At 41.1% G+C, this 27,233-nt stretch overlaps 1 protein-coding gene across 1 annotated transcript in view; it reads left to right on the plus strand.

Moving 5' to 3' along the window:
* Nucleotides 1-27,233, plus strand: part of NSD2 (nuclear receptor binding SET domain protein 2) — an 89,353-nt gene that overhangs the window by 58,036 nt on the left and 4,084 nt on the right. Inside the window, exons 11-20 of the mRNA XM_063304606.1 lie at nt 9,857-9,988; nt 11,649-11,772; nt 14,100-14,300; nt 17,363-17,542; nt 19,654-19,810; nt 20,057-20,262; nt 21,514-21,617; nt 22,141-22,410; nt 23,808-23,924; nt 25,021-25,162. Of these exons, the coding sequence (XP_063160676.1) occupies nt 9,857-9,988; nt 11,649-11,772; nt 14,100-14,300; nt 17,363-17,542; nt 19,654-19,810; nt 20,057-20,262; nt 21,514-21,617; nt 22,141-22,410; nt 23,808-23,924; nt 25,021-25,162 (1,633 nt within the window). The remainder of the gene's footprint in view (nt 1-9,856; nt 9,989-11,648; nt 11,773-14,099; nt 14,301-17,362; nt 17,543-19,653; nt 19,811-20,056; nt 20,263-21,513; nt 21,618-22,140; nt 22,411-23,807; nt 23,925-25,020; nt 25,163-27,233) is intronic.

Consider the following 27,233-nt stretch of genomic DNA (forward strand, 5'->3'; position numbering starts at 1 on the left):
CTTTAATGTGAAGTTGCCCGAATTTAAAATATTTTTTTAAATAAAGTGTGATCTCTCAGGGAACCCCTAGTGACCTCTCATGGTCGGAACCCTGGTTGAGGAGCCCTGCTTTATACAGTATGGTGCAAAACATTAAGAAGGGAAACTTAGCCTATTATTTCAGTGCTTTAACTGAAGCATTGAATTACAATACTCTCTCCTGGGACCTGAGCAGGTCTGAACTGTAGATTCTGTATCTAAGGGGTCTGTTACTTGAATAGCCAGAAAAGGCCAGCATCTCATGTATTTTTCCTTCGTTTGAAATCAGTAATTTAGAAGATACACAGAAGGACTTGCTCCTGTCTGCTGCATTCACCGTAAAACCATATTTTACCACTTGCAGCATTTTGAGTACAAAACAAGCTAGCTCGTTTTTCCAATGGCAGGTTACCACAGTGTACAAGCAACTACGACTCCTAAATCACATTATGTGGATTCAGTCTCTGAACAGGACCTGGGGTGCCTTATGGATAAGCCACAGTAGAGAGCAATAAGAATTACCAGCAGAATGAGTTTAAACAAAGGTCTCCTAAAATGAAGAGGAAGTAATATGTTTAGAGTTTCTAATGCTCTTTTGTTTCTGTCAGTCCTTGTTAGTAAACTTGCCCTTGGTAGGGTGAGTCCTTTCTAAGTGTGGGTCTATTGTGAACAAATCTTGTTCCTGTTGAGGATTTTGATAAGTGGCTTATATGTGGTATGTTGATGGTCACTTGTTCACTTGTTCCTTTATGCACACGACATGGCTACCACTAAGCATGATTTAGCTTCCAGACACCAATCCATGGTATATTTTTGGGTGGATTTGCAGGTGAACAGGACATGGTGATCACTTCTCTTCAGGATAACCCTGATGTGAAATCTAGTTTTACAACGAACAGTGAGTTCTCTCCCTGAATTATTCTGACCATAAATAGTTAACTCTTACAGATTTTCATAGCGCTTCAGCCCAAAGCTAAACAGCAATTGAAGATCACTAAGAATACAGTATTTGCAGCTGAGCATAGTTGAAAGCAGTTGAGAGTGGTCCAAATGTGCCTCATGTTTGCTAAGTCTTTCAGATGGCAGACTTCCTGAAAGTTGTTAGTAGTTGTGATGTTGGGGTGGGGAGACATGCCAGTTACTATTTAATTTGGTATGCTGTTCAAAAAGGTGGTTTTGACTCTCAAGCTGCATGTTGATGGTGGTGGCATTTTGTTACACTTGATAAATTGGAACATTCCAAACAGATCAGATCAAATAAATAAATAACCTTACTCATTTTTTAGGTTCATCAAACTAAACAGGTAGATTTTACTTTATTGTTGAAAGGCTCTCAAATGTTTGTACTGTAAGCATCTGTAAAACGCTCTACTTATTCTCTTGGGTAGTCTATTGACTTTTCAGCGTTTATCGTGATAGGACTTTCATTTAATTAAGTCTTGTGTATTGAGTTCTTTTCCTTAAATTTCTGAAGCGTAAATAAAGAATTAAAATTCAGATTCACCCATGTTCAGAAATTCGTATCATCTTCCAGCCACAAAATATACATGACCATTTATGTCCCACCTTTCTAGTCTGTACACATCATCTTTCTGCAGTGAAGTAGAGTTTATATCAAATATGTTTAACAATATTGCAATTCAAGCTTTTAAGCCTGAGCATTCTTCTCTCTTTTATGTTTCTTACCGTGTGGAACAAAGAAACTGCTAGCTAATTTAGCTGTCAGTTTTACTCTTATCTCCATTTTTAGACTTGTATAGTTGTGACATTTCTTCCTTTTGTACTGATCTCTTTAATTCACAGACCCTAATGTTTGTTTTCTACTCTATTTGTAAGATTTTAGATCACTTAAGAGACAAATACTTATTCAGAGCCATACATATATATATTTCTTGAAAGCACATATAATGTTGTTCTTTTTAATGAATAAGGGTAGTTTAGGATGGACTTAGGTGCTGGAGATGAAGAAATGAACTATCTCCCTGTTCTATATCTCAGGAGGTTTCCCACTCTGACAAACATAAATTTAATTTTTTTAAGGAGTGGGAAATGGCACTGCAAGATATTTTGGAGCAAGGAAATAGGAGATGTGCTTCTTCCTATAAGCTGAATGTTCTGTATTTTAAAAATGTTCTTTAAAAAAAGTCACATTTTGATCACATGCTGGAGTTTCCTAGTAGCTCTGCTAATGCCTCACTGTTCTAAATAGCTATGTTGCAATCAATGATGGAAACTACACAGCCAGTCTAGAAGAGGCTTCACCAACCTGGTGCTTCAATTCACAGCTTCCATAGGTAAAAAAACTGGGGCTAAAAATGGTATTGCTTTTCATCCCAGCAAATCAGTTTGGGCTTAAATGATGACCCTTAAAATATATATATTTAGATTTACATTTAATCTCTTGAGTTGTGCATTCAATAAAGGTACTAGTAGGTCTCCCTGCCCCCCCACCAGTTGTTTTGGTAGGTAGCATCATTGAAATTTTGAAAGCATGTTTTGGCACTGTGGCTACCGTGAGTAACATATTTGCCCATTTACAGAATGCCTGGGGTGTGCCAGTCACAAAACAAAGTCAGGTGGGCACCAAAGGAAGTATTCAGAGACCTGGATATTATATTGGGGATCTCTGTCCTACATTAAATTATTTTTGCACCAATTCCTTTGTGTCTAGCAGTAAATGATAGCTAGGTTGCATAAGATATTTATCAGTATATTTCATCTAACAACTGGGGTTTAGCGCAGGTGAATAAGTAATGGGCTTTGTATTGGGTGGTGGTAGAACCTTGAATGTGCTCAACATTTAACATTAGTGGCTCAGTACAGCTGCAAGCCATGTGATGCTTGATTGGGAAATGCTGGAACTGCCCAGAGAGGTGGTGGAACAATGTAAATATAGCCTCAGTGGTCCTTGTATGAATAGCATATCTTTACAGAAAAATTACAATTAAATATTTCAAATCAATTCTGAAAAAACACCCACTTACAGGTAGTCCTAGCTTGTTTAGTGACCGTTCAAAGTTACGATGGTACTGAAAAAGTAACTTTATGACCAGTCCTCGCACATACGACGGTTGTAGTGTCCCCACAGTCATATGATCAAGATTCAAACACTCGGCAACTGGCAGGCATTTACGACCATCAGTGTCCCACTGTCACATGATCACCATTTGCACACTTCATAGCCAGATTCCAACAAGCAGAGTCATTGGAGAAGCTGGCAGTGAAATTACAAGTCACCGTCTCATGTGATGTGTCACTTAACGACAACGGGTGATTCGCTTAACGACTGCAGCAGAAGTGAGGTCGTAAATCCATCAGTCACGTGATGTCTCACTTAACAACTGTGTCACTTTGCAACGGAGTTGCAGGTCCCAATTGTGCTTTTAAGCAAGGACTGCCTGTATATACAGCCTGTAATGTTAAGGTTCCTGAAGAATGAATAAATACGTATGCATCTGATGACGGCCAAATTATAAAACGAACGAAGAGCAACAGTTGTTTTCTGAATAGTTTTCTAAAAGCAGGAAAAAAGGAATTGAATTTAAAAAGAAAAGAAAGAGTCTGCAAAGGTAAAGTTGGACCTTAGTCTGTCATTGAATTCCAAATAAAAATGAGCAGACTTCTTGTCTGTCTTAAGCAGCTTTTGATGTCAGTTGTAACATATACAAAGTTTAGTTTAAATATCTCTCAAGATAGAAAACGTTCTTAAACTAGTCATGTGTGTTTGCCAGTTAAGGTCTGTCACTTAAGGCAAAACAGGAAGGGAAATTTAGAGCGCAGATTTAAATGGTCTCAGAAGAAAATGCTGACTATTCAGATATCCTCTGTGTTATAACTTAATTAATCAACTTTACTATAATAGAAATGCACTTGCAATTAAGCAGAAAAATGAGGTGTTGTTTTATTTTATTTTTTTCACTGAAGAGAAATTAGATTGATCATTCAACAAGGTGATGGAGGATAACGGTTCTGAAGCTGTTATCTTCCAGAAATACAGGCAATTATTTCATTCTTTATGTTCCGGTTTTACTGTATTATATTGAGAAATAAATTGTTTCAGAGCTTCTGCATATTAGCTCCCCAAAAAAGAATTAAGTGACATCACCTGGATGAGTGTCCACTGCTTTTTTTGAACTTCCATCTCACACATAAGTGGCTTTGAACGTACTCAACATTTAAATATTAGTCCTGGGAATGGAAGCAGCAACCCTCACTGTTCCCATGTTTGTTAGCTTCAGCTTCTAACCATCACTTAGGCTCATCTCAGTAGGACTTAAAGGGTGTGGATTTGACAGTCAGGTTTCAGAAAACCTTCTGAGTGTGAGAAATGGGCCTCAGAGGACAACAGAAATGAAGTCCCCTCAACTCCTGTGAGCAGCAGTAGAAAGGCTCAAAGATGGTAGGAATATGGCCAATAGGCCGACTTCAAAGGGACAAGGGAGCGCCAACTTCAGTAAGCTGACGCAAAAATGCGCAGACTTCTTGCAGTCCACATCTTTGACAAGATGATGACAAGCAATAGCATGCTAAACCAAATCCAGATTCAGGAAGAGAAGTAGGATATTTTTCTGTACCGTGCTGCCACCTGCCCAGAGGTGCATAAGGGTTGGAGAGAGGATTCAGTCTCTCTTCCCATCCACAGGTTTCTTTCCACCTTGATAACTCAGAAGACAGATTCCCATCCACCTACAGTAGACTCTCAGCTAACCGGAACTCAAGCAGCTGGCCCTCTCAAGCAACCAGCACTAAAATCAAACCGGCGCTGTCAACCAGAAAAAAAAATCTGTATCTCTCTGCTGCCATCTAGTGAGTATTAGGGTTTAATAGTAACTCTCAAGCAACCAGAAACTACATTTATCCGGCATCTACCAATCCCTATGGGTGCCGGTTAACTGAGAGTCTACTATATATAATTCAGAAGACGGAGAAAAGGACATATCTGGGAAAGTTAAAGGGAAAATCAACTTCAGGGCCATCTGTTTGCTCCAAATGTTTCAGATGGCGATATTTAGGACCATCTGCAAGAATCTAAGGGAAGAATGTCCATACACCTTACAGAAGCCTTAGTTCACATTCCAGTTTGGCTTTACTGTTGACCATTCCTCTATTTCAGTGGGAATAATTCCAATTTTGGGAGATCTTTCTCAGGGAAAAAGCCTTTTGGTGTATATATGTGTATACGTGAGTACATGCATACACACATGGTTTATGGTCCATAGGGGTACCTCAGGTGAGCATCAGTCTACTGTGAACCCCAAAGTCCCACAGTAGAACGGGGGGGGGGAAATATACATACATACATATATAAATAAAAAAGCACAAGATCAAGGCCCTTGTTGAAGAAGTATAAGAAGAATATAATGAAAGCATAATTAAAACCTTGGAATCTGTTTGGAGAATCTATCTTCGTAGTATTTGGGGCAAGGGCTTCCTAGAGCAGATTGACAATTGCCAGCTCTTGGACTGAATACAGCCTCTGTCCTGCTCCAAGACCCTTCCCTACTGGAAAGAGTAAGGAAGTCTCTGTTGAGTCCCTAGAAAGGGTCGTTCGGCAAAGCTTTCTATTTTTCTATTACTGAAAATGGAAATTGAAAGGGTTGAACGTGACATTTTATTTCTATGCTCCTTGAATAGCTTATGCATTTCTGTATTCTGCTTTATGAACTTTTAGAATTGGGTTGGGGACAAATATTTGTTAAGAAGGCATGTCATACAGATTTTGCAAATGCTAAATCTTGCAGCTTTTGAATTAGCAGACTGCAGTCGTACATACCTCTTAAATTTAGGCACTATTAACCATCATAAGTCATTAAAATCTAAGCAAATAAAAATTTGTTCAGTTAATATTAATGGTATGTTTTGGTTTTATCGGTCTTCCAGTTAGTTTGATGCTTTCAATAATAACATTTTTGAAGCTTTGATATGGCTAATATACTTTAGTATAATTCAGTTTTCCATCCAACGTTAAGTGGGGTTCTGAATTCAAAGAATTGCTATGGTTGAAATTGGGAGCGCTATTCCTGAACAAGTCCTTACTCCCAAGAAGACCTATTCTTTAAATCTGTACCATACTTCAAGGTTTGATTGGCTTCTGCTTCATTGTTAAGCCCATATCCTCACATTGAAGAAAGTTGGACCCTGAACTTGCCACATTCCTGCTGCTGTCACTAAGGCATGAGGGTCTGTAGCACGCCTAGTGATCCATCTTTGTCCTCTAAGTTGGTCTTGGGATTTGATTTATGCTGATAGATAGATAGATAGATAGATAGATAGATAGATAGATAGATAGATAGATAGATATAAAGTGTGGGTGTGAGCATGTGTTATTCTAACTACATTGATGCACTGAATTCAACAATATTTTTTAAACATGTATCTGATTCAGAAAGACTCTACAGGTGGTCCTCGCGTAGCAACCATTCATTTAGTGATAGTTTGGACTTAACGACGGTGTTGAAAAAAGACCGATGACCAGTTCTCACACTTAGGACTGTTGCAGCATCCCTAAGACACATGCGTAGTCTCTGTAAGAGTGGTATATAGACATGCTATCTCGATTTGGGTGCTTGGCAACCAGTTCACATTTATGACCATTACAGTGTCCCATGGTTACGTGATCACCATTTGCAGCCTTCCTGGCCAGCTTCTGGCAAGCAAAATCAATGGGGAACCGTGTGATTTGGTTAATGACCACATGGTTCGCTTAACGACTGCTGCAAAAAGGTCATGAAATTGGGTCAGATTTGCTTAATGACAGCTTTGCTTAGCAACCAAAATTCTGGTCCCAATTGTAGTCGTTAAGTGAGGACTACCTGTAGTCTAAACTTGTAAGGTTTTGTGTATCTACAGAATCCTTTATTAGAATTTATTATTGCTGAGATTTTTGGCAGGAAACCTTTCCCTTCTATACACGTCCAGAGAGATGGCAACTGTTTTCTCCTTTTTGACCACTGCAACAATTAGATCATTGAGAACTTCACTGGAATTAGATAAGTTCTTTACGCTTTTTCCCTACTTTTTTTTTAAATCCTCCTCCTATTACTCTGATTATTTTCCTCTTGTCTTAGTCATTTTACACAGTATTGGTGGACCCTGCTGGGAACATGACATGTGATCCCCTGAGCCCTACTTCATACATGTGTTACCTGTGGAAGGAAATAGGAAGATGAAATGGCCAATTACTCTGCCTTAGCTGACTGGGGAAAGCCACATGGTATGGTCTGTATCCACTGCCACCACCCTGCAAACCTCTCAGCGCAGAATATATAGTATTCGCCCATTAACTCTACTGCTCCGGTAGTTTCCATGAAAACAGCTAAGGGGAGGGATCTCCCTCAACCAAGCACAGCCCTACCCAACAAAGCCTTCAGAATCTTCCCATCAGAAGGGCTGGCCCAGCAATAAAGCTCAGTCTGCCCTGCCCAGTCACAGCAAAGCTTGCCAACTCTGCTTCCCATTGTTGCCTCACTAATACAAAGGCTGTGATTTTAAAAAGCCTGCAAGCCTATGGTCCTTTCTGAGACTTACTTCACAGTTTCAAGCGTCAAGATCAGATGGAGAAATCTGGGAATTATTTCCCCGATCAATTCCAAAGTCAACCCAGAGTGCAATTTAGAGCCAAACTCCAATGATTACTTAAGACTCATCAGGCTCCCAGTCTTGGCTGGCGCTCCTTACTCAGGCTGTAGCAGAAACGGATAACGGGTTAGCGTGAATCAGGTCTCCCTTTCATGATCATTGGCAATAAATACACTGCTATACTGGGGCAATGGGGCAATTTATTACATAGGATAAAGTAACTTGTGTTAAGAACCTTTTCCAACACGTTGCCCAAGAGACCGCAGAGATAAATAAAAAACTGATTGCTGGTGCAGAGTAATAGATTAGAACTAACTTCTACAGAATCTAAACCACCCGATTCAGATGTCTTTATTGTAGACCTGCACTGTGGCTTTCTCCACCAGTCGCACATCCATCTTCCAGCCCCCTGATGCTGTTGCTGAGAGCCTCAGATGCGCTGCATTTATCTGAGTCATGTGATGAGTGAAAGGTGAAAGATCCCCTGTGCAAGCACCGAATCATCAGAATAACCAGAAACAACCATTTAACCATAAGAGCAACAGTATAATGGTCCACACGCAGAGGAAAAGACAGAAATAGGAGAGATTGAAGCTCAGCAGTCCTTGACTTTATAGGAGGCTACGCCTGAAGTTCTTCATCAGAGAGTAACTGCTATCATCTGTATGTCTTCCCACCGTATATCATCCACAGCCCAGGCAGCTGTATTTATGATCACACCACGGCTGCCCAAGTTCACTATTCTCCTTTTCCTGTCCAGTGGCATTTGCCTGTGTCTTTCACAACTGAATGAACAGTTCCTGCAGCTAAGCCTCAACTCTCTTATATCCACAGTATGACTGGTACAGCCTAGTCCTTTCACGAAGGGTGTAGTCAAAGTCTTGGAAGTGTCTGGATATCCTTCAAGAAGGAAATCATGTGCAGGACAGTGGTACTGTTCCTTGTATATGAAATGATGGGCGTATTTCAATTTCTCCTCTGCGTAAAAGGAACTTGTCCTATTCTACATATATGCAGTGACAATCACAGCATAATACATACTTACGGAGGCATGTCTTCGGGCCTTCAGTGAAACAATCTTATCATCCAAGAAGGATGGGCAAATTGTGTGCTGAGAACTCTAACCCTTTACTCTTTTACAGGTACAATAAGATAATTCTCCAGCCAGGTATCATCTTCCCAACAAAGTATCTTCAGAATATCACATGAATTAGCACCTCTTATTGTTTCCATATTCCCCATTACCATCTACAGAGTTGGTGTGTGCCGACTAGCATATAGCCAGTGTACAGAGTCCTATTACTGAAAAAGGCGTTCTGTCCTCCTCACAGATTTGCTGTGATGAGGAAAGAAGAGGAGGGTTTCAACCCAAAGAGTCACTAACTGGGTTAAGAAATCCATCAGCATGGGATACCTACTAGTTAAACTTTACCTTCAGATTTGTTCACTGGATCTTTTACTAAAGAGTTTTCTGTATCAGCAGCATTGTCTTAAGGGTTGACTCTTCCTGAGCACTTGTTCTAGCCAGCAGATGTTCATACAGCATGTTCATACACCACTCTTAAGGAGACTATCACACATGTGTCTTTTGGCAGAGCTGTGTTATCCTCTGCTAAATTAACAGCACAGCACATTTGCCTACCTCCTGACTGTTAATTTGCTATTCTCCCAAAGCAAATTAAGAGACACACAGACCGTAGTGAAGACCAGCCTGTTTACCTGTAACTTCTTCAGATAGTCATCTCTGCACACACACATTTTACACATCTTCAGGTTCTTGGTTTGTTGAGTACTCTGCTTCCAGAACTACTGCATCTGTTGGGAAACTGAAGGAGAATTGATAACTGACTAGACAACCCCAGGAGAGGCTTCCTGCCAAAGTCTCAGCTATAAGTTCCAGTAAGGGCTTCTTGGTCAGACGTAAAAGTCATATGTATGAATTCATAGTCGACACACAGATAAATATCCTATTCTCTAGAAATTATCCATGTTAGAATTAATTCACTAATTGAATATGTAACAGAAGTGTCACAAATAAAAGTTGATGAAGGCCAGTTTGGAACCTGGGATTTCATGGATGTTGCTGAAGAAGACATTTAAGGGCTCCAACCTGCGGGACCTTGGTGGGGATGCTGAGCTGTAGTTCAGCAACCCCTGGAGAGCTGAAGTAGTTAATAAGTAATAGTCTTTCTCACAGAAACTATGTTAAATTCAAATGTATAGAATATATGAAGCTTTTAATTTGTTCTGCTGTATTTAGATTTCAGACGGTCAAGGAGATGAAAGATCAGAGTCTCCCTATGAAAGTGCAGATGAGGCTCTTGGAGAAGTCTCTCAGCTATCCAAAAAGTCTGACCGAGGAGCCACAGCCAGGAAGGAATATGTTTGTCAGGTAAGAAAGGAAGATGTTGGTCAAGCAAGTGCGATGAGTGCACTGTTGGAAAGATCAGGTCAGATTGTCATGGAAAAAAAAATCTTAAGTGGTTGCTAAGAGTAGACACTGACTTGATAGCACACAATCAATGCTCTTGTTTGTAAATCTGAAAACTGAAATATGGACAAGTATGTTGAAATATTCATTGGAAACTGTCATCGGAGTCATCTTGCATTATATCTAGGTTGACATTAAGCAAACCTGTTAGCATGCTTTGTCCCTTGGCCTTTTAAGAGGACAAAGTAATTTGGGGTAAAAGTAATATTCCATGTACGTGATAATCTGAATGGGGACTGTTCCTTGTCAGTAACTAAACAACCTTGTTCTAAGGAATCTCAGTACTACAGACATTACTAATCAGAATAATAGTAATATTAATATTGTGTGATTTAATTAGAATACAAACCAGAGCATCAGGTCTGTATGATAAGCTACAGTAAATGGTCCAAATCTTATCTGCTGTAGACAATTTGCAAATCTCATAGGATCTATGCCAGGTACAACTGAAATGTGTACATTAAAAAAAACACACATTTTGAGCTTGGAATTAATCAGTCCCACCTGGAACTTGCTTTTGGGACACAAGATAGTCCATGCCCCTACTGCTCAGTCTATATAAAAAATGGCCAAGGATATTTATTTTAAAAAATCCTACACCAAACAGTGGAAGCCTTTCAGCACGCTTTTTTGCAGACATTGCCTGTGCCTTCATAGAACAGAACTAAGGAAAGGAGCAACCGCGATGAATTTATCTCCACACAACATGAACAATGTAGTGAGCACAACAATACATTGCTCTGGGTTTGGCCTTCCCAACTCACACGCTTTCCCTTTGCATTTGGCTGAAAGCTTAAAAATGTCACAACACAGCTGTAGAATTTTTGGCACGTAATCACCTTTGGAAAGCTCAACAAACAAGCGAAGTACCTGGCAACTTGAAAACTCAAGCAGTTCTATCTGTAATACATATATGGCGGATATGTCTGCCTGCCTGAGCACAGCCCACATAGCATCTATACTCCATCTCGTACACCTTAAGTTTCCATAGCAACCCAGTTCCAGCATGGCAGCCAGTTTTCTTCTGCCTGGCTAATGGATCATTAACCATCTTGTGCAGCATCCTGTATTCTCAAAGCCAATGCACCCTGTTTGACTGTGGTAGATTGATCTGTAGAACCAGAATGCTACCAACTAGGGATGTTCCTTTGGGTAGGGACAGGCAGTTTGTGGCTGCCCGTGGCCTGGAGATAAGGAAATGGTTGTGGCAGGTCAGGAGATAAATCTGCCCATTCATCTCCTTCTGACTTCCTAAAGCAGCTCAGAGTGCTCCATTCCCTGAGACTGAAGGAGTCTGCAGATGCTTTTCTCCATGACAAGAAGCCAAGAACGCCTTCCCTCGTGGGAACCCCCTCTTAGAACCAAGTCAGTGGCTGCTCCTGCTCTAGGCGTCCTATTCCTTGACACACATGCTAGTGGGCTTGAAAGTGGACCTGTACTAAATTAATTTGAAATTTTTAAAAAAGAGCCCCGTGTCCTAAAAAAGATGGTAGCATTGAGGGAGAAGAACTGTTTTATCAGTATTCTGTGCCTTTTGACATTTAAGTCTTGTTTCCTCTAGATCTGTGAAAAGCCTGGGGAGCTACTGTTGTGTGAAGGGCGGTGTCTTGGAGCTTTCCATGTCAGCTGCAGCGGCCTGCCCGGAAGGCCCAAAGGACACTTTATTTGCAGCGAATGTACCTCAGGCAAGTCTTGCTTCAGGGCGGTCCGCAGCCTTCCCATCCTTCCGATGGAAATGCTTGTCCTTTGCATCTCGTGCTACGGGTGTCTTGTTACCAAAAAGCAAAGATAGGAAACATGAACCATTAAAAGTTAATACTGAGAAAATAAAGGAAGTAATGCATCTTTAACATCTTCCTGTATTTCCCCTTCTACTTTGCTCAGAAATACTAGCCAGGGTTTCTTACTCCTTTATCTCATTATATAGTCCGCATGTAGAATTCGGCTTTCCCCTTCTGCATAAAATCTGGTTTTCCCCATTTCTTTGGGGTATTAGGAAGCTGCGCCAACACAGAGAAGTTTTGGACTGTGTCCTTGGGATTTAGATTCTCCTGCTGTGTGCAGCTGGATTGATTTGCACAGACAATCTGACACAAGAGACTCTTTAAGCATTCCTCGGTGTGTTTTTGGATTTTTTATTTGTGCTTATGGAAGATGGATTGTGTGATCTTTGTCAGTAGGTCATCCCTCTTACCTTCCTCAGTGGTCCTCTTGCCAAATGAATCGCTCAGTACAGAGCAAGGCTGCCCAGCTTCTTTCAGACGGAGGGCCACATGCCAAAACCTAGGTAGGGGCAAGAGAAGGACATTGGTAATGCCTGTGCATTTAATAAACTCCCTCTTTTGACATATTAAACATTTATTTATTTATTAAATTTTAATCCCGCCTTTTTTTTAAAAAAATATTATTAATTATTTATTTATTTATTTATTTATTTATATTTCTTGAAGCCTTGAAATCAACTTGCAGAGTCCCTCTAAACTTTGCCCCCATCCTATAATATAAAATATTATACTACGCTACACTATACTATAGGATGGGGGCAAGGTTTAGAGGGACTCTGCAAGTTGATTTCAAGGCTTTCAGGAGCCATTGGCAGCTCTGAAGATTGCTGTCCCATAACATAAGGCATGCTTGTCTGTGAGACTCTCCAGCACTTCGGAAGGGACAGCATTTTAGAAGGGCTCTGCCTTTGCCTAGAACATTTCAGAGTGGTTGGTAGTTACATTCATCACAGTATCTTCATATTACAAAAACTGTTCCTGGGGGGTGTGCTTTGGAACAGAGCTGTACGATGGCTAGCTCTGAGCAAAAAACTTCCATTTTTCTGTTGGTTAAATCTTTATGCTGACGGAGAGAAGTGGAGCATTGATGAAGCTGGGTCTTGAAATCCTTTTAAATGGCTGATCAAACTTATTTTCTCTGTCTTACGCTGGCTGTTTGCTTGTCTTAAAATGTTTTTTAACTTCCTGGCTCTATACTGGGGAATGTGTGATCTTCCATGTGTTATTCCTGAACTGCTGTTCCCAGCAGACTTAACTGTTGTAGGTGTCATTGAGGGATGTCTGGAATTGCAGTTAAGCAGTATGTGGGAGGGCCACAGGTTCTCCACCCTGTGAAAGGAAAAACAGAAGTGCCTGATGCAGCCTTTCCCAACCTTTTGACCCTGGAGGAACCCTTGGAATATTTTTCAGGCCTCGGGGAACCTCTGCACATTCACGCTCAAATATAGGCCAGCAGTTACCAAATTATTATATTTGTTTCATGGGTAGGCCTGACATTAACAGTGTTCTTAAACTAAAAATAAAGAATAAAATGTACCTCTTTAATGTGAAGTTGCCTGAACTTGAAATCAATTTTTAAATATACCATGATCTCCCAGGGGAACCCTAGTGATCTCTCATGGAACCCTAGGGTGCCACAGAACCCTGGTTGAGAAACCCTGGTCTGATGACTCACAGGGAGGTTAAAGGAAGGGGGTATCTGAATATCATTAGCAAAATCCTAACATGATATAGACATCTTCCAAATCGGGAAGCTATATGAGGCGAAAGTCTATGGATTCTGCCAGATCCAGGAACGTTGTGATTATTAATGGAGGCTCATAGGCATAGATCTGAGCATTCTCAGTTTGATGATAAGTGACCTGGAGCTAGAACTGAAAACTTCAGATCTGTTCCATACAGTGCCTGATGGAGCTGGAAGACACTTGATAACAACTGGTCTCCAAGAGTGAAAAGGCTGCATGCTTACTGCTGAAAATCATTTGGTCCACCCTGTGAATTTTTTTACGTTACAGTTGCTGTTCTGTTTTTCCATTTACCTTATTATTCTCTGAAAATTTAGACATTTAGCATTGAAAGGAGAATGCTTATGAAGAAATGCATGTGGAAGATAATACGATCTTTAAAAAAATGTAATAACTTTTAATTCTAAATATTTAGCTCTAAGGATGAACTTGGTTCTGTTCTATTCTTGAGAAATACTTAATTTTGTTTTCAACTTTCATTAGGTATCCATACATGTTTCGTGTGTAAGGAGAAAAAATCGGAAGTTAAACGCTGCATCGTGTCTCACTGTGGAAAGTTCTATCATGAAGCTTGTGTGAAGAAATTTCCCCTTGCGGTTTTTGAAAACCGGGGCTTTCGGTGCCCTCTCCACAGCTGTGAGAGTTGTCATGTTGCTAATCCCTCAAATCCCAAAGTATCTAAAGGTATCTACTCTTTATCCTTCTCTTTTTCTCTGTGCCTCTTTGGGCATCCGTAGCCGTCTTCAGAGGGAGATAGCAGTGTGATCACGGTTTGTTCTAGGGGAGCTCACAGTATCATGAAGAGTTCTCGCACCAGCTTTCAGGAATACGTGGCCTGTGAGATTGGAAGTCTCTCGTGACCATACAGCAGGGTTTCTCAACCGTGGCAACTTTAAGTTCCTTAAGTTCAGGAGATGATGTTATAATATCTTCGGAATGGGCTTCCTCGGTTTTGTTTTCTTTTAGGGCACAGATGCAAACCCCAGCCAAGCAAGTCAAGAGATCATGCAATCCCATCCACAAATCACAGGAAACCACAGTTGGAAGCAACATTTCAGGCCCAGTGAATGTATTCACTGACACCCTTTGCATATCATGCTGTCAAACAGCCATGGTGTCACTCTTTAACAGCAGGGGCAAGGCTGTCCCTAAGTCACTGTGTTCAGAAAATACAATTGTAATCAAAATTATTCAACCTCCATTGCAAATCAGGTTGTCAAAATGTACAGACTTTCAGCTGTTTGCAATGAACAAATCAAACAAAAGGAGTTGAAATAGCTCAACCCAACGAATGCTTCAAGTGGTGTCCCCAAATTCAACTGAAAATGCAACTCATTGTAAACCGCCCAGAGTCCCTCCTTGGGGGGAGATGGGCGGTGATAAATTTGATTAATAAAAAAAAATAAACTTATGATGACTTCTCCAGTCTCAGAATTATTCAACCCCCTGAACAGAATCCGCCACAACAGCACACATACAGTATGCAAAATGGGTGTTGTCTCGGGCACACCTGATGCAGCTAATCAAGGGCTTCATTAGGTGCATCAGGTGTGTTTCAGCTGGAACACATGAAATACCCGAAGTGGCTAGGGGTCTGCTGAGTGTCACGTTTGACTGCATGTTAGAAATACAGTATGGCTAAGTCAAAAGATGGTCCAAAAAGGCAAGAGAAGAGATCACTGCCCTTCACAAACAAGGAACAAGATACAAAAAGGTAGTGAAGGCACTGAATGTTCCTAGAGACACTGTTGGAAGCATAGTTCGCAAGTTCACAGTTGAAGGAACAGTGGTTACACTACCTGGATGGGGCAGAAAAAGGAAGCTGTCAGTGGCTGCAACCAGATTTCTGAGAAGGCAGGTGGAGAGAACCCCTCGAGTGACTGCAAAAGACCTGCAGCAGGTCTTGGTGGCAACAGGCACTGAGGTTTCAGTGAGCACAGTAAGGCGCGTACTAAACACAGAAGGTTCCCATGCCAGAACTCCAAGACGTACACCACCACTGACCCAAAAGCACAAGAAAAGTCGGCTCCAATATGCTCAAAATCATACCAATAAGCCACAGAAGTTTTGGGATTCTGTTCTGTGGAGCGATGAAACAAAACTGGAACTTTTCAGCCCGATATATGTCTGGAGGAAGAAGAATGAAGCATACGCTGAAAAGAACACTCTGCCTACAGTTGAGCATGGTGGTGGCTCAGTGATGCTCTGGGGCTGCTTTGCATCCTCTAGCACTGGAAACCTGCAGCGTGTGGACGGCAAGATGGATTCATTGAAGTATCAGGAAATCCTAGGAGAAAACGTCATGCCGTCTGTAAGGAAGCTGAAGCTTGGGCGTCATTGGACCTTCCAACAGGACAATGATCTCAAGCATACCTCAAATTCCACTAAGGCTTGGATGCAGAAGAAGTCCTGGAAGATTCTACAGTGGCCATCACAGTCACCTGACTTGAACCCCATAGAAAATCTCTGGTGGGATTTGAAGAAGGCGGTTACAGCACGCAAACCCAAGAATATTACCGAACTGGAGGCCATTGCTCATGAGGAATGGGCCAAGATTCCTCAGGCGCGCTGCCAGAAGCTGGTGTCTGGCTATGCATCTCATTTGCAGCAGGTCATAACAGCAAAAGGGTGCTCTACTAAGTCCTGAAGATGCTTGACATGAAGGGGTTGAATAATTTTGAGACTGGAGAAGTCATGATAAGTTGCATTTTCAGTTGACTTTGGGGACATCACTTGAAGCATTTATTGTGTTGAACTATTTCAATTGCTTTTGTTTGATTTGTTCATTGCAAACAGCTGAAAGTCTGTACATTTTGGCAATCAACCTGATTTGCAGTGGGGGTTGAATAATTTCAATTGCTACTGTAAAAGTGATCCTTAGAAAATAAAAGTGATCATTAGAAGTACAGAAAGAAATCAAATTCAATGTGAGATCTGAGTCCATTAACAACATCCAGGGTAGTAGGAGAACCACTGGAGAAACACTTAATCTCAGAATGTTCTTTCATTTATCCAGAGATGGACATCCTTAAGCAAAGAACCTAGAAAAACCAGTTTCATGATGAAATAACAATACAACTGTTATCATCTGAGCTGTTAATTTATTAGGTGGTTTATTGGATGGTTAGGGTTAGGTTGCTGTTCCTGATGAAATAAATAGAGACCAAGTGTTCTTCTCTGGCTGGTCATAGGCTACATGTATTGGTCAATGCAAGACTGTGGAACCACAGAGAAGAACTGTTGGATATGCACGAGACCTTTCACAGTCAGTACATTGCAACCTTGGAGTGAGCTCTTCTGTTGCAACCTTGGAGTGAGCTCTTCTGTTGCAACCTTGGAGGAGCTCTTCTGACCTTACCAGAAGAATCCTGGCTGTGAAATAGAAGTGGGAAAGGTCCATTTTAATGTGAGCATCTTCCAGTCAAATTGGGGCATTGGAGGTGGGTACACTTCAGCTTTGGAATGCTTGGCACAGCTCTAATACCCATTTTATGGGTATTCTCTCAGTCAGCAACAGCCACCTGATTTCTCCCCACATTCAGCATCATTTTTGTGGGTGTGTGCATGCATCTATCTCTCAAGATGACACTTGGCTTTATGTTTTGTAGATGGGAGCTCATGAATGCTTGTGCCATAATCCATTAGCTAGTTATTCAGGCTCCAGAGAGCTCTGTTTCTTTTTAAGTTTCTAAGCATTTTTATCAATATGTTGTCAAAGGTGCTGTGTATATTTTTGTTTGTTCTAGGCAAAATGATACGATGTATTCGCTGTCCGGTGGCTTACCATGCTGGTGACAACTGTGTGGCTGCTGGATGCGCCATGATTTCCTCCAGCAGTATTGTTTGTACCAACCACTTTACTGCCACGAAAGGAAAAAGCCATCATGCTCATGTTAATGTCAGCTGGTGTTTTGTGTGCTCAAAAGGTAAACCACGTACTTAATTTAGCATGAAGGGATCTTATGTCACAGTTGGTGAGGGGCAGTTTGTGGTTGCTGTTCAAGCATTTTCTTAAGTTTAAAGCCCCTTTAATTTCTTCTTGTGTGTGTGTTGCAAAAGCATTTAGAGAAGAGTATGATTGGAACTGAAGAACTTGCATGTCTACAATTCAAGAATTGTATGTGAGAAGAATTCTTTCATAAGTATAAAGTGAGGAGGTAGGGCAGGGAAGGACAATCCCTTTCTTCCACCGCCACCCCCTCCGTGACTCCTGAAAAATGCTCCAGAAGATTCTTTTCAGAACAGATGTGGGAGAGGAAATAGGTTTCAGTAACAAATACCATTCTCAGTCACCCCATCTATGGCTTTGATCCAACAAGAAAGCAGGACCCGAATCAACTTTGTTCCTGTTCCTTGCATGAATATACCTTCAATCTTGGTGTGGGAGTTAAGCTGAAAAGTCAGAGTTTCCCAGGGTAGAGATGTAAGTAGTGAGAACAGCCAGCAATCACCAAGCTTCAAAGCAAGAAACACCAGGCAAAAAGCCCATTAAACAATAGGAAGGATGGGAGAAAAAGGCACTGGAATTAAATTACAGTGCGTCTAAAACTCTTCATGTTGACCAAGAGCACTCAACTGTTACAGAGGTTTCCTCTGAGTATGCAGTAAAGATTCTTATCTAGCCATGTCGTATCATGTGTCTGAGAACAGAAGTTGAACACGAGCCTAGAGTCAAGCTAGGGTCTATATATGGGAAATTCTGTTGAGGTCATGCCAGTGAGCCTGACACAGTATCCCACCTGCTCCATCCTCTGGAGCAGTTTTAAAAGAGGAGGCAAAAGAGGGAGATGGGCCACAGAAGAACTTAAGTCCACATGACAGAGAGGCCAGGAACTGAGGAACTGAACGTTAGGGGGTGGTCACCATGGAAATGGGCTTTGCAGCATCCAGGCAATGCTGATCACTCTGTCCTCTGCCCAAGGGAGGGTGGGGGGAGAAGGCAGGGGATAGAAACAAAGCAGATGATGGAGGAACAATGAAGGAGCCATTGAAAGCAAACAGCATTGAGCAGTGCCTTTGTGGGCTTCTTCCAGCAGCTGCAGGCAAGAGATGGACTGAGGCATCCTTCAGCAATGGGAAGATGAGCAAACACTGGATTGATCCTTCACCTGGAGAAGTGATAGGAATAGCATGTTAGAGGCATGGGAGGAAGCCAGCATGGGAGAGACTGGAAAGCACAGGCAGCTGTGAGTGCACCAGCCTTAGTGCCAACTGGGAGGACAAATCCCTACTCACAGAGTAGGAATCTTAGGAAGGCCAAGATAGTGCACTTCTCGGGGCAGTTCCGAACTGAAGGAAGGGACAGCAGGAGGAAACCCCTTGCTTGAATCTCGCAAGAAGAAGCCCTGGTAACCCCAGTTTTGAAGAGCATCTCCTTGACTGAGTAGAGAAGAAAAGGGGAAGTGGCTGTAAACATGACGCCCCAGTTACCCAGGCAGGTGGTCCCCTGGATTAACCCTGTTGGTTTGCTCCAGCATCTGGTGACCAGAAACCCATATCACCGTAAATCCAGCTAGTTTTCTTCTAGCAAATGGACATAACTAAATTCAAATCTTGATCAGCAAAAGAAGAATTCTGTATGACAACAGAAACTGCTGATGTAGCTTCAGATCCACATCATATTAACCAGGTAGCCTAGATTTAGAAACCTGTGGTGAAAGAGTAAGGAAGAAGTCATCCGTGGACAAACTTGATGTGGGTAATATTACCTATCTAAAGCTTTTTGTCTTTGGATAGTATTTCAATGCTGTTGATAATATCCAACAAACATGGTTCAGCTGCTGTGCTTCCAGTCCTTCTCAGTGACTTTGATAACAAAGGGAGGTGTTGATAGTAGGCACATCTCCCAGTTTACTAAGAGTTCGTTCTGCCTAAGTAGATCCTAGCAGAGGTCCTAATTTTTGTGTAATTCCTTCTTGTCTGCATGGGTCTGGGCTTTAATCTTTAGCACTAAGCGCATGAACATTTTTATGCTTAGAATAAAACCCTAATTTTCCTTCTCATGTCACTGAGGGTTGTTGTGCACCTTTCGTTACAGGGGGAAGCCTTTTATGTTGCGAGTCTTGTCCTGCTGCGTTTCATCCAGATTGTTTAAACATTGAAATGCCAGATGGAAGCTGGTATTGCAATGACTGCAAGGCAGGGAAGAAAATTCATTTTCAAGACATTATTTGGGTCAAACTGGGAAATTACAGGTTTGGATTTATAAACATAATTTAAATATTTAAAGAGATCTTTGCTGTTCTATATAATTGTATCTCACTCTTCCTTGGAGCTCAGAAAAGGGGGATGTCTGCATAGAAAGATATTTGGTAGAGAGTTGTATGCATGTAGACATGTGTATACATTTAAGAATCTGTCTATATGAGACTAATACACATTTGTTTCTGAGAAAACAGTATTCTCACATTCTTCCGTTCGTTGGGTTGTTTTGGTGATAGGTGGTGGCCTGCGGAAGTCTGCCATCCCAAAAATGTTCCCCCAAATATCCAGAAAATGAAGCATGAGATTGGAGAATTTCCAGTGTTTTTCTTTGGCTCTAAAGATTATTACTGGACACATCAAGCTCGTGTATTTCCATATATGGAAGGAGACCGAGGAAGTCGGTACCAAGGAATTAAAGGAATTGGAAAAGTCTTCAAAAATGGTAAAATATTTCATCTTTAAGCTCAAATGCATTCATAGTATATGGTCATTTTGTGTGTAAAGGGTCCTTGTTCATTACATAGAAGCAGTGTTTTAAATGCATTGCAGTTCATCAATGAGTTTGAATTTCAATATTTGACTTTATTGCAGCTGGTGATAGCACCTAGCTAAACTTGACTGATTTCAGAAAAGCTAAGCAGAGTCAGCATAGTTAGTTCTTGGATGGGAGACTATCATCATCATCATCAATCTATTGCAAGCTACTATAAAAAAGGAATGAGATTGTATAAAAAGAGGCTCAGCCCACTTCAGCCACCTTGTTGGAGAAGATGTAAGGCAGCCCAGACAGAGCTATGTCTGTCCTGCCCCAAATTAAGGGTAACTGGCATGGCTCTCAGCGTGGGCCTGTTTTGTGTAGGAGAGGCATGGAGCCATGTAGACATTGTCAGAGTGGGTTTTCAGCCCCAGAAGCTCTGTCCCAGAGTTCTGCTGCTGGCGTGTTACCAGATAAGGAAGAAAAGTGAATTTGCCCCTCACGTTAGGGGATGATTGGCACCAGAATTGTGGACAGTCACAGGGAAGGGGTGAGCCCGGGTTCTAGATCAAGCAGGATTGGAACTTGCGATCTTCCTGCTTTAAAATGAATTGCTCTAGATCAACAAGGAAGAGAAACTGTTTCTGTTTTATTTTTTAGTCTTCATTTTCTAGGAAGAAGACATAGCTTTGTGCTTGTCATTTCTTCCCATTAGATATTGGGAAGCCCATTTTCTGATGAGAACTAAAACCAAATTAGATTGGGAGCAGTCACCCATGTTCAAGAACGTTAGCCCATGTTTGTTTGGCTAAAATAGATCAATAGAGAATTGTACAATGTGATATCTGTACAAGAAGAAGATCTTGGTAAAATAAAGAAGGCATCCCTGGCTAGGTAAATGAGGATTCGAGGGCCAATACTGCCCTTTCTGACCACCTAAAAACTTTTGCTTGAATTTTTAAGAGGAAGTCACCGTTCTTGGGTGTGAGTGTGCCACTGAGAAGAGTTGGCCCAGGAACATTCCATAGTCAGGTTTCCTGGTTTTAACCCTTCAGGAGAATGTCAGTGATGACTGCTAAGTTAAACAACATATCTCTAAGCTCTTCCAGGAGATTTGGGGCAGAGGTGGTGAGCAGAATCAATCCACTGCAAGTTATGAGGTTGAGGCCTATTCGTTTAGGAAATATTTGTAGTTACAATTTTTACCATTTTTTTAAGCTTTGCAAGATGCTGAAACACGCTTTCGAGAAATAAAATTTCAGCGTGAAGCCAAAGAAACTCAAGAAAATGAACGCAAACCTCCCCCTTACAAACATATCAAGGTAAGATGCTTTGAGGGCGGGTGCTGGTTCCTCCCTGACCCCCAAATTACTCAGTCAGTCTGAGGAAGGTCCAGACTGGGTTCTGGTTGTTCTGGGATGAAATACAGTAGATAGTTCGTGGGAATGATGGGGGGATCCCTTTTATGTTTCCATAGGTCAGGATTAGCCTAAATAGGGTACTGTGGGGAAACTTATATCTATCCTCAGGGGAAGAAGGCCATTTTTAAGTACCACAGTGCATCTTCTAGAGCAGTGTTCCTCAACCTTGGCAACTTTAAGATGGTGGGCTTCAACTCCCAGAATTCCCCAGCCAGCAATGTGGCTGGGGAATTCTGGGAGTTGAAGCCCACCCATCTTAAAGTTGCCAAGGTTGAGAAACTCTGTGGTAGAGAGTAAGAGACGGAGCTGTGGAAAATACACAGGAGCATGAAGTACTAAAGGGGGTTCATGAGTTTGAGTGAGAATGTTGTTTGCCTTTTTGAGGATGATATTCAGTGTCTGCTTTGGCTCTTTTATGTGTCAGGTAAACAAGCCGTTTGGAAAGGTTCAGATCTACACTGCGGATATTTCTGAGATTCCCAAATGCAACTGTAAGCCTTCTGATGAAAACCCCTGTGGTTTTGATTCCGAATGTCTGAACCGGATGTTAATGTATGAATGCCACCCGCAAGTGTGTCCAGCTGGAGAGCGCTGCCAGAACCAATGCTTTACCAAGCGCCAATACCCTGAGACGAAGATAATCAGGACCGAGGGCAAAGGCTGGGGCTTGGTCGCCAAGAGGGACATTAAAAAGGTATGAGTTATGGGAGTTGTAGTATCTCATGGAAGGCTTGCAACAGTGGCTCTGTGTTTCTTAGGGGGAAGAATTACTGAGGCTTTTTTTTAGTTCTTTGTTAACTTCTTTTGATTTATATCCCACCTTTCTGTTTGGGTGTGCATGCAAAAGAGAAAAATAAGGATACTGTAAACATTTGTATTTTAGTTATATGCTTAGTATTGATTCTTCTGTTTAATTTCCTCTAGGCTGGGAGTGAGCAGTCTTTGGGTGGGGGGCCCTTATATTTTGCAGACATGTTTGAGAAGAGAAATAGAGGAATGCAACAAACATTGGGTTTTCCATAACTCCAGAGGGTAAAGGTCACAAGAGCAGCAACGAATAGCAGGGCCTAGATGTGTCTGAGCCAGGAATTTCTGCATTTCTTTCTATTTATATCGTCATTATACTACTCACTGATATAAGCCCATTTTAAGGCTTATACAGTTAGTCCTTGTTTCGCAACCACACTTAGGACTAGCAACTTGGTTGTTAAGCAAAGCAGTCTCTAAGTGAAACCACTAGTGAGATTACAATCTTACTTCAGCTTTCCTTGCTTTACAGACCTGCAAAGGTTGTAAATGCGAGGATTGCTCCCAAAGTTACTTTCGCATCACCGTTGTAACTGCAAACAGTCACTAAATGAGACAATCACTAAACGAGGACTACCAGTACTGGGGATTGGCAATGCAACCGGCAGCATGACTGCCATAGCACCATGAAAGGGTTACTCACTGATCCCCAAAATACATTTTTAAAAAATGTTTTAAAATCTTGCAATAATATGGAGATAGATCTCCCACCCAATTATCTATCTATCTGCACATGAGCTGATTTCTGGGTTTATATTACAGTTTCATATATTTCTTGCTTCCTAATGGCAGGAAGCAATGTCACTGATGAGCAGCAGCCTGAACATTGATGTTCAGTGACGTTCAGTGATTGAGGGGTGCTAGAGTATCCCCAACACCATAAGATGCAAGTTTGCCATGCCTGTTGTAAACAGTTGTAGGCTGCTACAGGCTGGATGCTATAGCAGCATCTGCTGTAAATGTCTTTAGGGAATTGCAGCTAGATCCATTTTGTTTTCCATTCATAAGGTAGAAAGGAGATATTTTACCAGATGCTGGAGATCTGATTCCTGGCTTTGATAGCCCTTTTTTAGTCTTCTGCTGGGATGCTGTGGTTCAAAATGTATATATTACACAAGACGAAGGAAAAAGTAAATTGAACAGAGGCCAAAATATGCAGCCTTTGGGATTTGGTTTAATTATATCAACTGAAACATCAGCCAGATTGATGATTGCGCACACTCACCATGTTTAGTTCTGGCAGATGGTGCATAGTTTGAGCAGTCATGCTTTTCTGTTCTTCAGGGTGAGTTCGTGAATGAGTATGTTGGTGAGGTAATTGATGAAGGAGAATGTATGGCAAGAATCAAATATGCTCACGAAAATGACATCACACACTTTTACATGCTTACGATTGATAAGGTACAGTATTTTTACATGGCTTAACCTGGCACCCATATTTGACCTTAATCCTGGTATTTATAAATCCTGGTATTTATAAACTTGCATTTTAGTCAGCAATAGCAAGACTCATTCTGTGCTATTCTTCTCCCAGTGAACAAAACTACCACAAAAAGAGCATGAATAAACCTATTTATCAACACCACCTTGGCTTAAGAATGAGTGTGAATGTCCGTGTAGAAATTGGGAGAACAGGAAGTACTAATATTTCCTTGACAGCTGGTTTTCTGTTATGATTGATACTGCAATCCTGTATCCACTTATCTAGGTGTAAGTCCTATTATATGTAATGGCATTCACTTTTATGTAGACATGTGTTGGATTCCTCTCTGAATATAATCTGAATCGAAGAATAGAAGCTGGTATTATACTGTAGCTCTGTGTCTTTCATCTAACAATGCTTTTGTCAAAAAGAGCTTGAAGCTTCAACTTCACTGAGCACGTTCACTTACTTTGTAACCTCTGCCTCTTAGACTAGGATAAAATAGTTTCTGAATGGTCTAATAACTGAGGAGAATCTCAACATCTGCACCAAGAGTTTTGTTTGTTTTGATACCCACTTATATTTCAAGGACTGGAAATGCTTAATAGCATCTCTTCCCTCCCTGCTTTTCAAGAAAGGGCTATCATGGGTTGTTTTTAAAAACTGGAAGAAACCCAGTTCCTTGGCATTTTCCATTGAAGACACAAAATCTTTTATCCGTGCAATTCATCTCAAGATCTGTTTAGAAAGCGTACCTTCCTTTCCCAAGCAAAACTGAAGAATAATTATTTCTGACACATTTTTGTATATTTTCCAGGTATCTTATTTAGCTGTGTGGTGTGATATTACTGGAAGGCAAAATTAGTCAAGCCAGAACTGTGTTTAGCTATAGAATTCTAAATTTCTCTTGAAGGGTACTTCAGGCATGATAAAATTACAACTGACGTAGGTTTGATTTTGTCAGGAAAGAACTAAATGCCACCTGTGCAAATGGGTCTCTGTTTCTGTCAGAGCAACCATGTTGAGATGGTACTGGTGTTAATCAGATTTTTGACTGAATCCCTTGACTTCCAGGACCGCATAATTGATGCTGGACCAAAAGGGAACTATTCTCGCTTTATGAATCACAGCTGCCAACCAAACTGCGAGACCCTGAAATGGACAGTACATGGCGACACCCGCGTAGGATTGTTTGCAGTGTGTGACATTCCTGCAGGTACAGATGACTTAGCAGCTCCCATACCATGAAAGCCTTTTTTTAAAAAAGAGCCTTGAAACCTGCTCAGAATAGTTTCTAATATTGACTCTGATGTAACTGAAAAGTCCTTAAAGCTAAATGTGTATGCTTAACTCTCCGCCCTAATGAAGCAGAAAAACCACAGTGAAAAACAGATAAAAATTATTTCGTTTAACGAAGTGCCAATTTACATAAAACTTAGTTACAGAAAATGTGGGGGGTTTTCTAGGCTGATCTTGTCACCAAAAGGCAACTATTTCCCTCTGCAATCCAATCTTTCAGTGATGCTTGGAAGTCTCAGAAGTCAGGCAGCCACCAAATGCCCAAGCGTTACACCCTGACCAGTTTTTTGTTCATGATGGCTCCGTGGGCTTTGCCATCACCAGTTATTCAAACTCATTCACTCTCTCCCTGCAGAAATACCAATTTCGTGAATAGTGAAACCCTTAATAACAAAAAGGGAGAACAACAGCAACCCACAACTGTCTGCTATCCTAGTTTTGGCTTCTTTTCTGAGGACCCTCTGAAGTATTTCAGGTTCAAGGTTCTGAACCGGCTATGCATGATTCCTTTGCTTACGTATCTCTTTGTCCAGAATTTCCAACAATATTTGCCGGGTCTTGGTATAAAACCTTAATGTGTAGCCGTCTAACTGTGCTGTTCATAGTAGCTACACGTATGTGTTTAAATGTTATTTCCTACAATACAATTTTAAAACAGACTCTTTCGTAGTCATAAAGCCTTCTGTAATTAAAATTGCATGAAAATTGGTTTGAAGTTATTACTGTTAACGCAACTTCATCTTTCAATCTGAGAAAGTAACCAGCTTAGCTTCTCTTTTCTGAAATAAGAAATTTAAGCCAGCAAAATAGAATGACCTTTGCAGAAATGCATTTCAGGGATCATCCTTGTTTTGCAAGGAACTTATTTCTGCTTTTCTGCAGGTACACGGTGCTGCACACAATGGACACCCGAGTCCTCCAAGGCTTTTAATTTAATTTAGTGCTGAGGATGATTCTGCCTATACAAATTTGCCTTTGGGGCCACCGTGGGTGGGGAAGTTGTTTTGCAAAAAAACATCTCTCAACCAGTTTCATTGGTAGCTAGTGAGGAGGTAGCACAAAGTGGCACCAGACTTTAACAACTTAGACCAGTTAAAAGATGCATTAAGTGTTTAAATCTTTTCTCTTTCCCCTAAAATGTTTGCAATGTTGGATTTGGATCTGGAGTTAGATCCAGGCAGGATCCTTCATCTACTCCTCTGGACAGTTCATCTTAGTGTGTCAAAGATATTGCTCGTTCCAAATTAACAACTTTTTCTGGGAAATACCCCCAAGTGTGTGATGAAGTATTAGATTGGCTCTCAACAGACTGTTGCCACCCAGTGTCTTCTAACAACAAAAGCAGCTCTTTTTATCTTTGCACAGTTGTTGACTGTTAAGAACAAAGTGGATAGTCGCAGTAGTTCCTTTGGTCTTTTTTGTTCACATATATCTATTTGTTTTATCTCCAACAAATGTAAGTTAGGAAAAGCGTGAGAAAAGTGCCTGGACTGGGGACCTGGCAAAAACAAGACACCAAAAGATCCTCCGAGTCAGCTAGCTGTCACTCCCTCAAAAGGAAGAATATTAATTTGGTTAAATAAACTAGCTTTTGCAAACAGATGGTGTCAGGCACGAGTCGGCAAGATGGGGTGCGGTTGAGCCAGTCTTTCTACTGTCAGTACTAACAGACAGAGATTTAGAGCCCATTGAGTGGCTGACAAAACCGATTTCCAGAATGAGGATTGTATTAACTTTCAAACAGGCTTGCATTCCTCTTTCTCTCCTACAAATGAGAAAAAAATATATCAAATTACATTAGCTTGGGTTTTCTGTGACAATGAAGTTGGTCACTATTTGGCCTAAAGGGTGTTTTAAGGAAATGCGTACAAGCAAGTTGATTGTGCTTCATGGAAGTGTCATGAGGCTTTGCTGAATGAATGGACATTCATTCAGTGAATCTGACATCTCATTTTGATATTTCAGCGTCTGATCCAATACTGCTTCAG

The sequence above is a fragment of the Candoia aspera genome, chromosome 5 (assembly GCF_035149785.1).
Source record: "Candoia aspera isolate rCanAsp1 chromosome 5, rCanAsp1.hap2, whole genome shotgun sequence".
NCBI lineage: Eukaryota > Metazoa > Chordata > Lepidosauria > Squamata > Boidae > Candoia > Candoia aspera.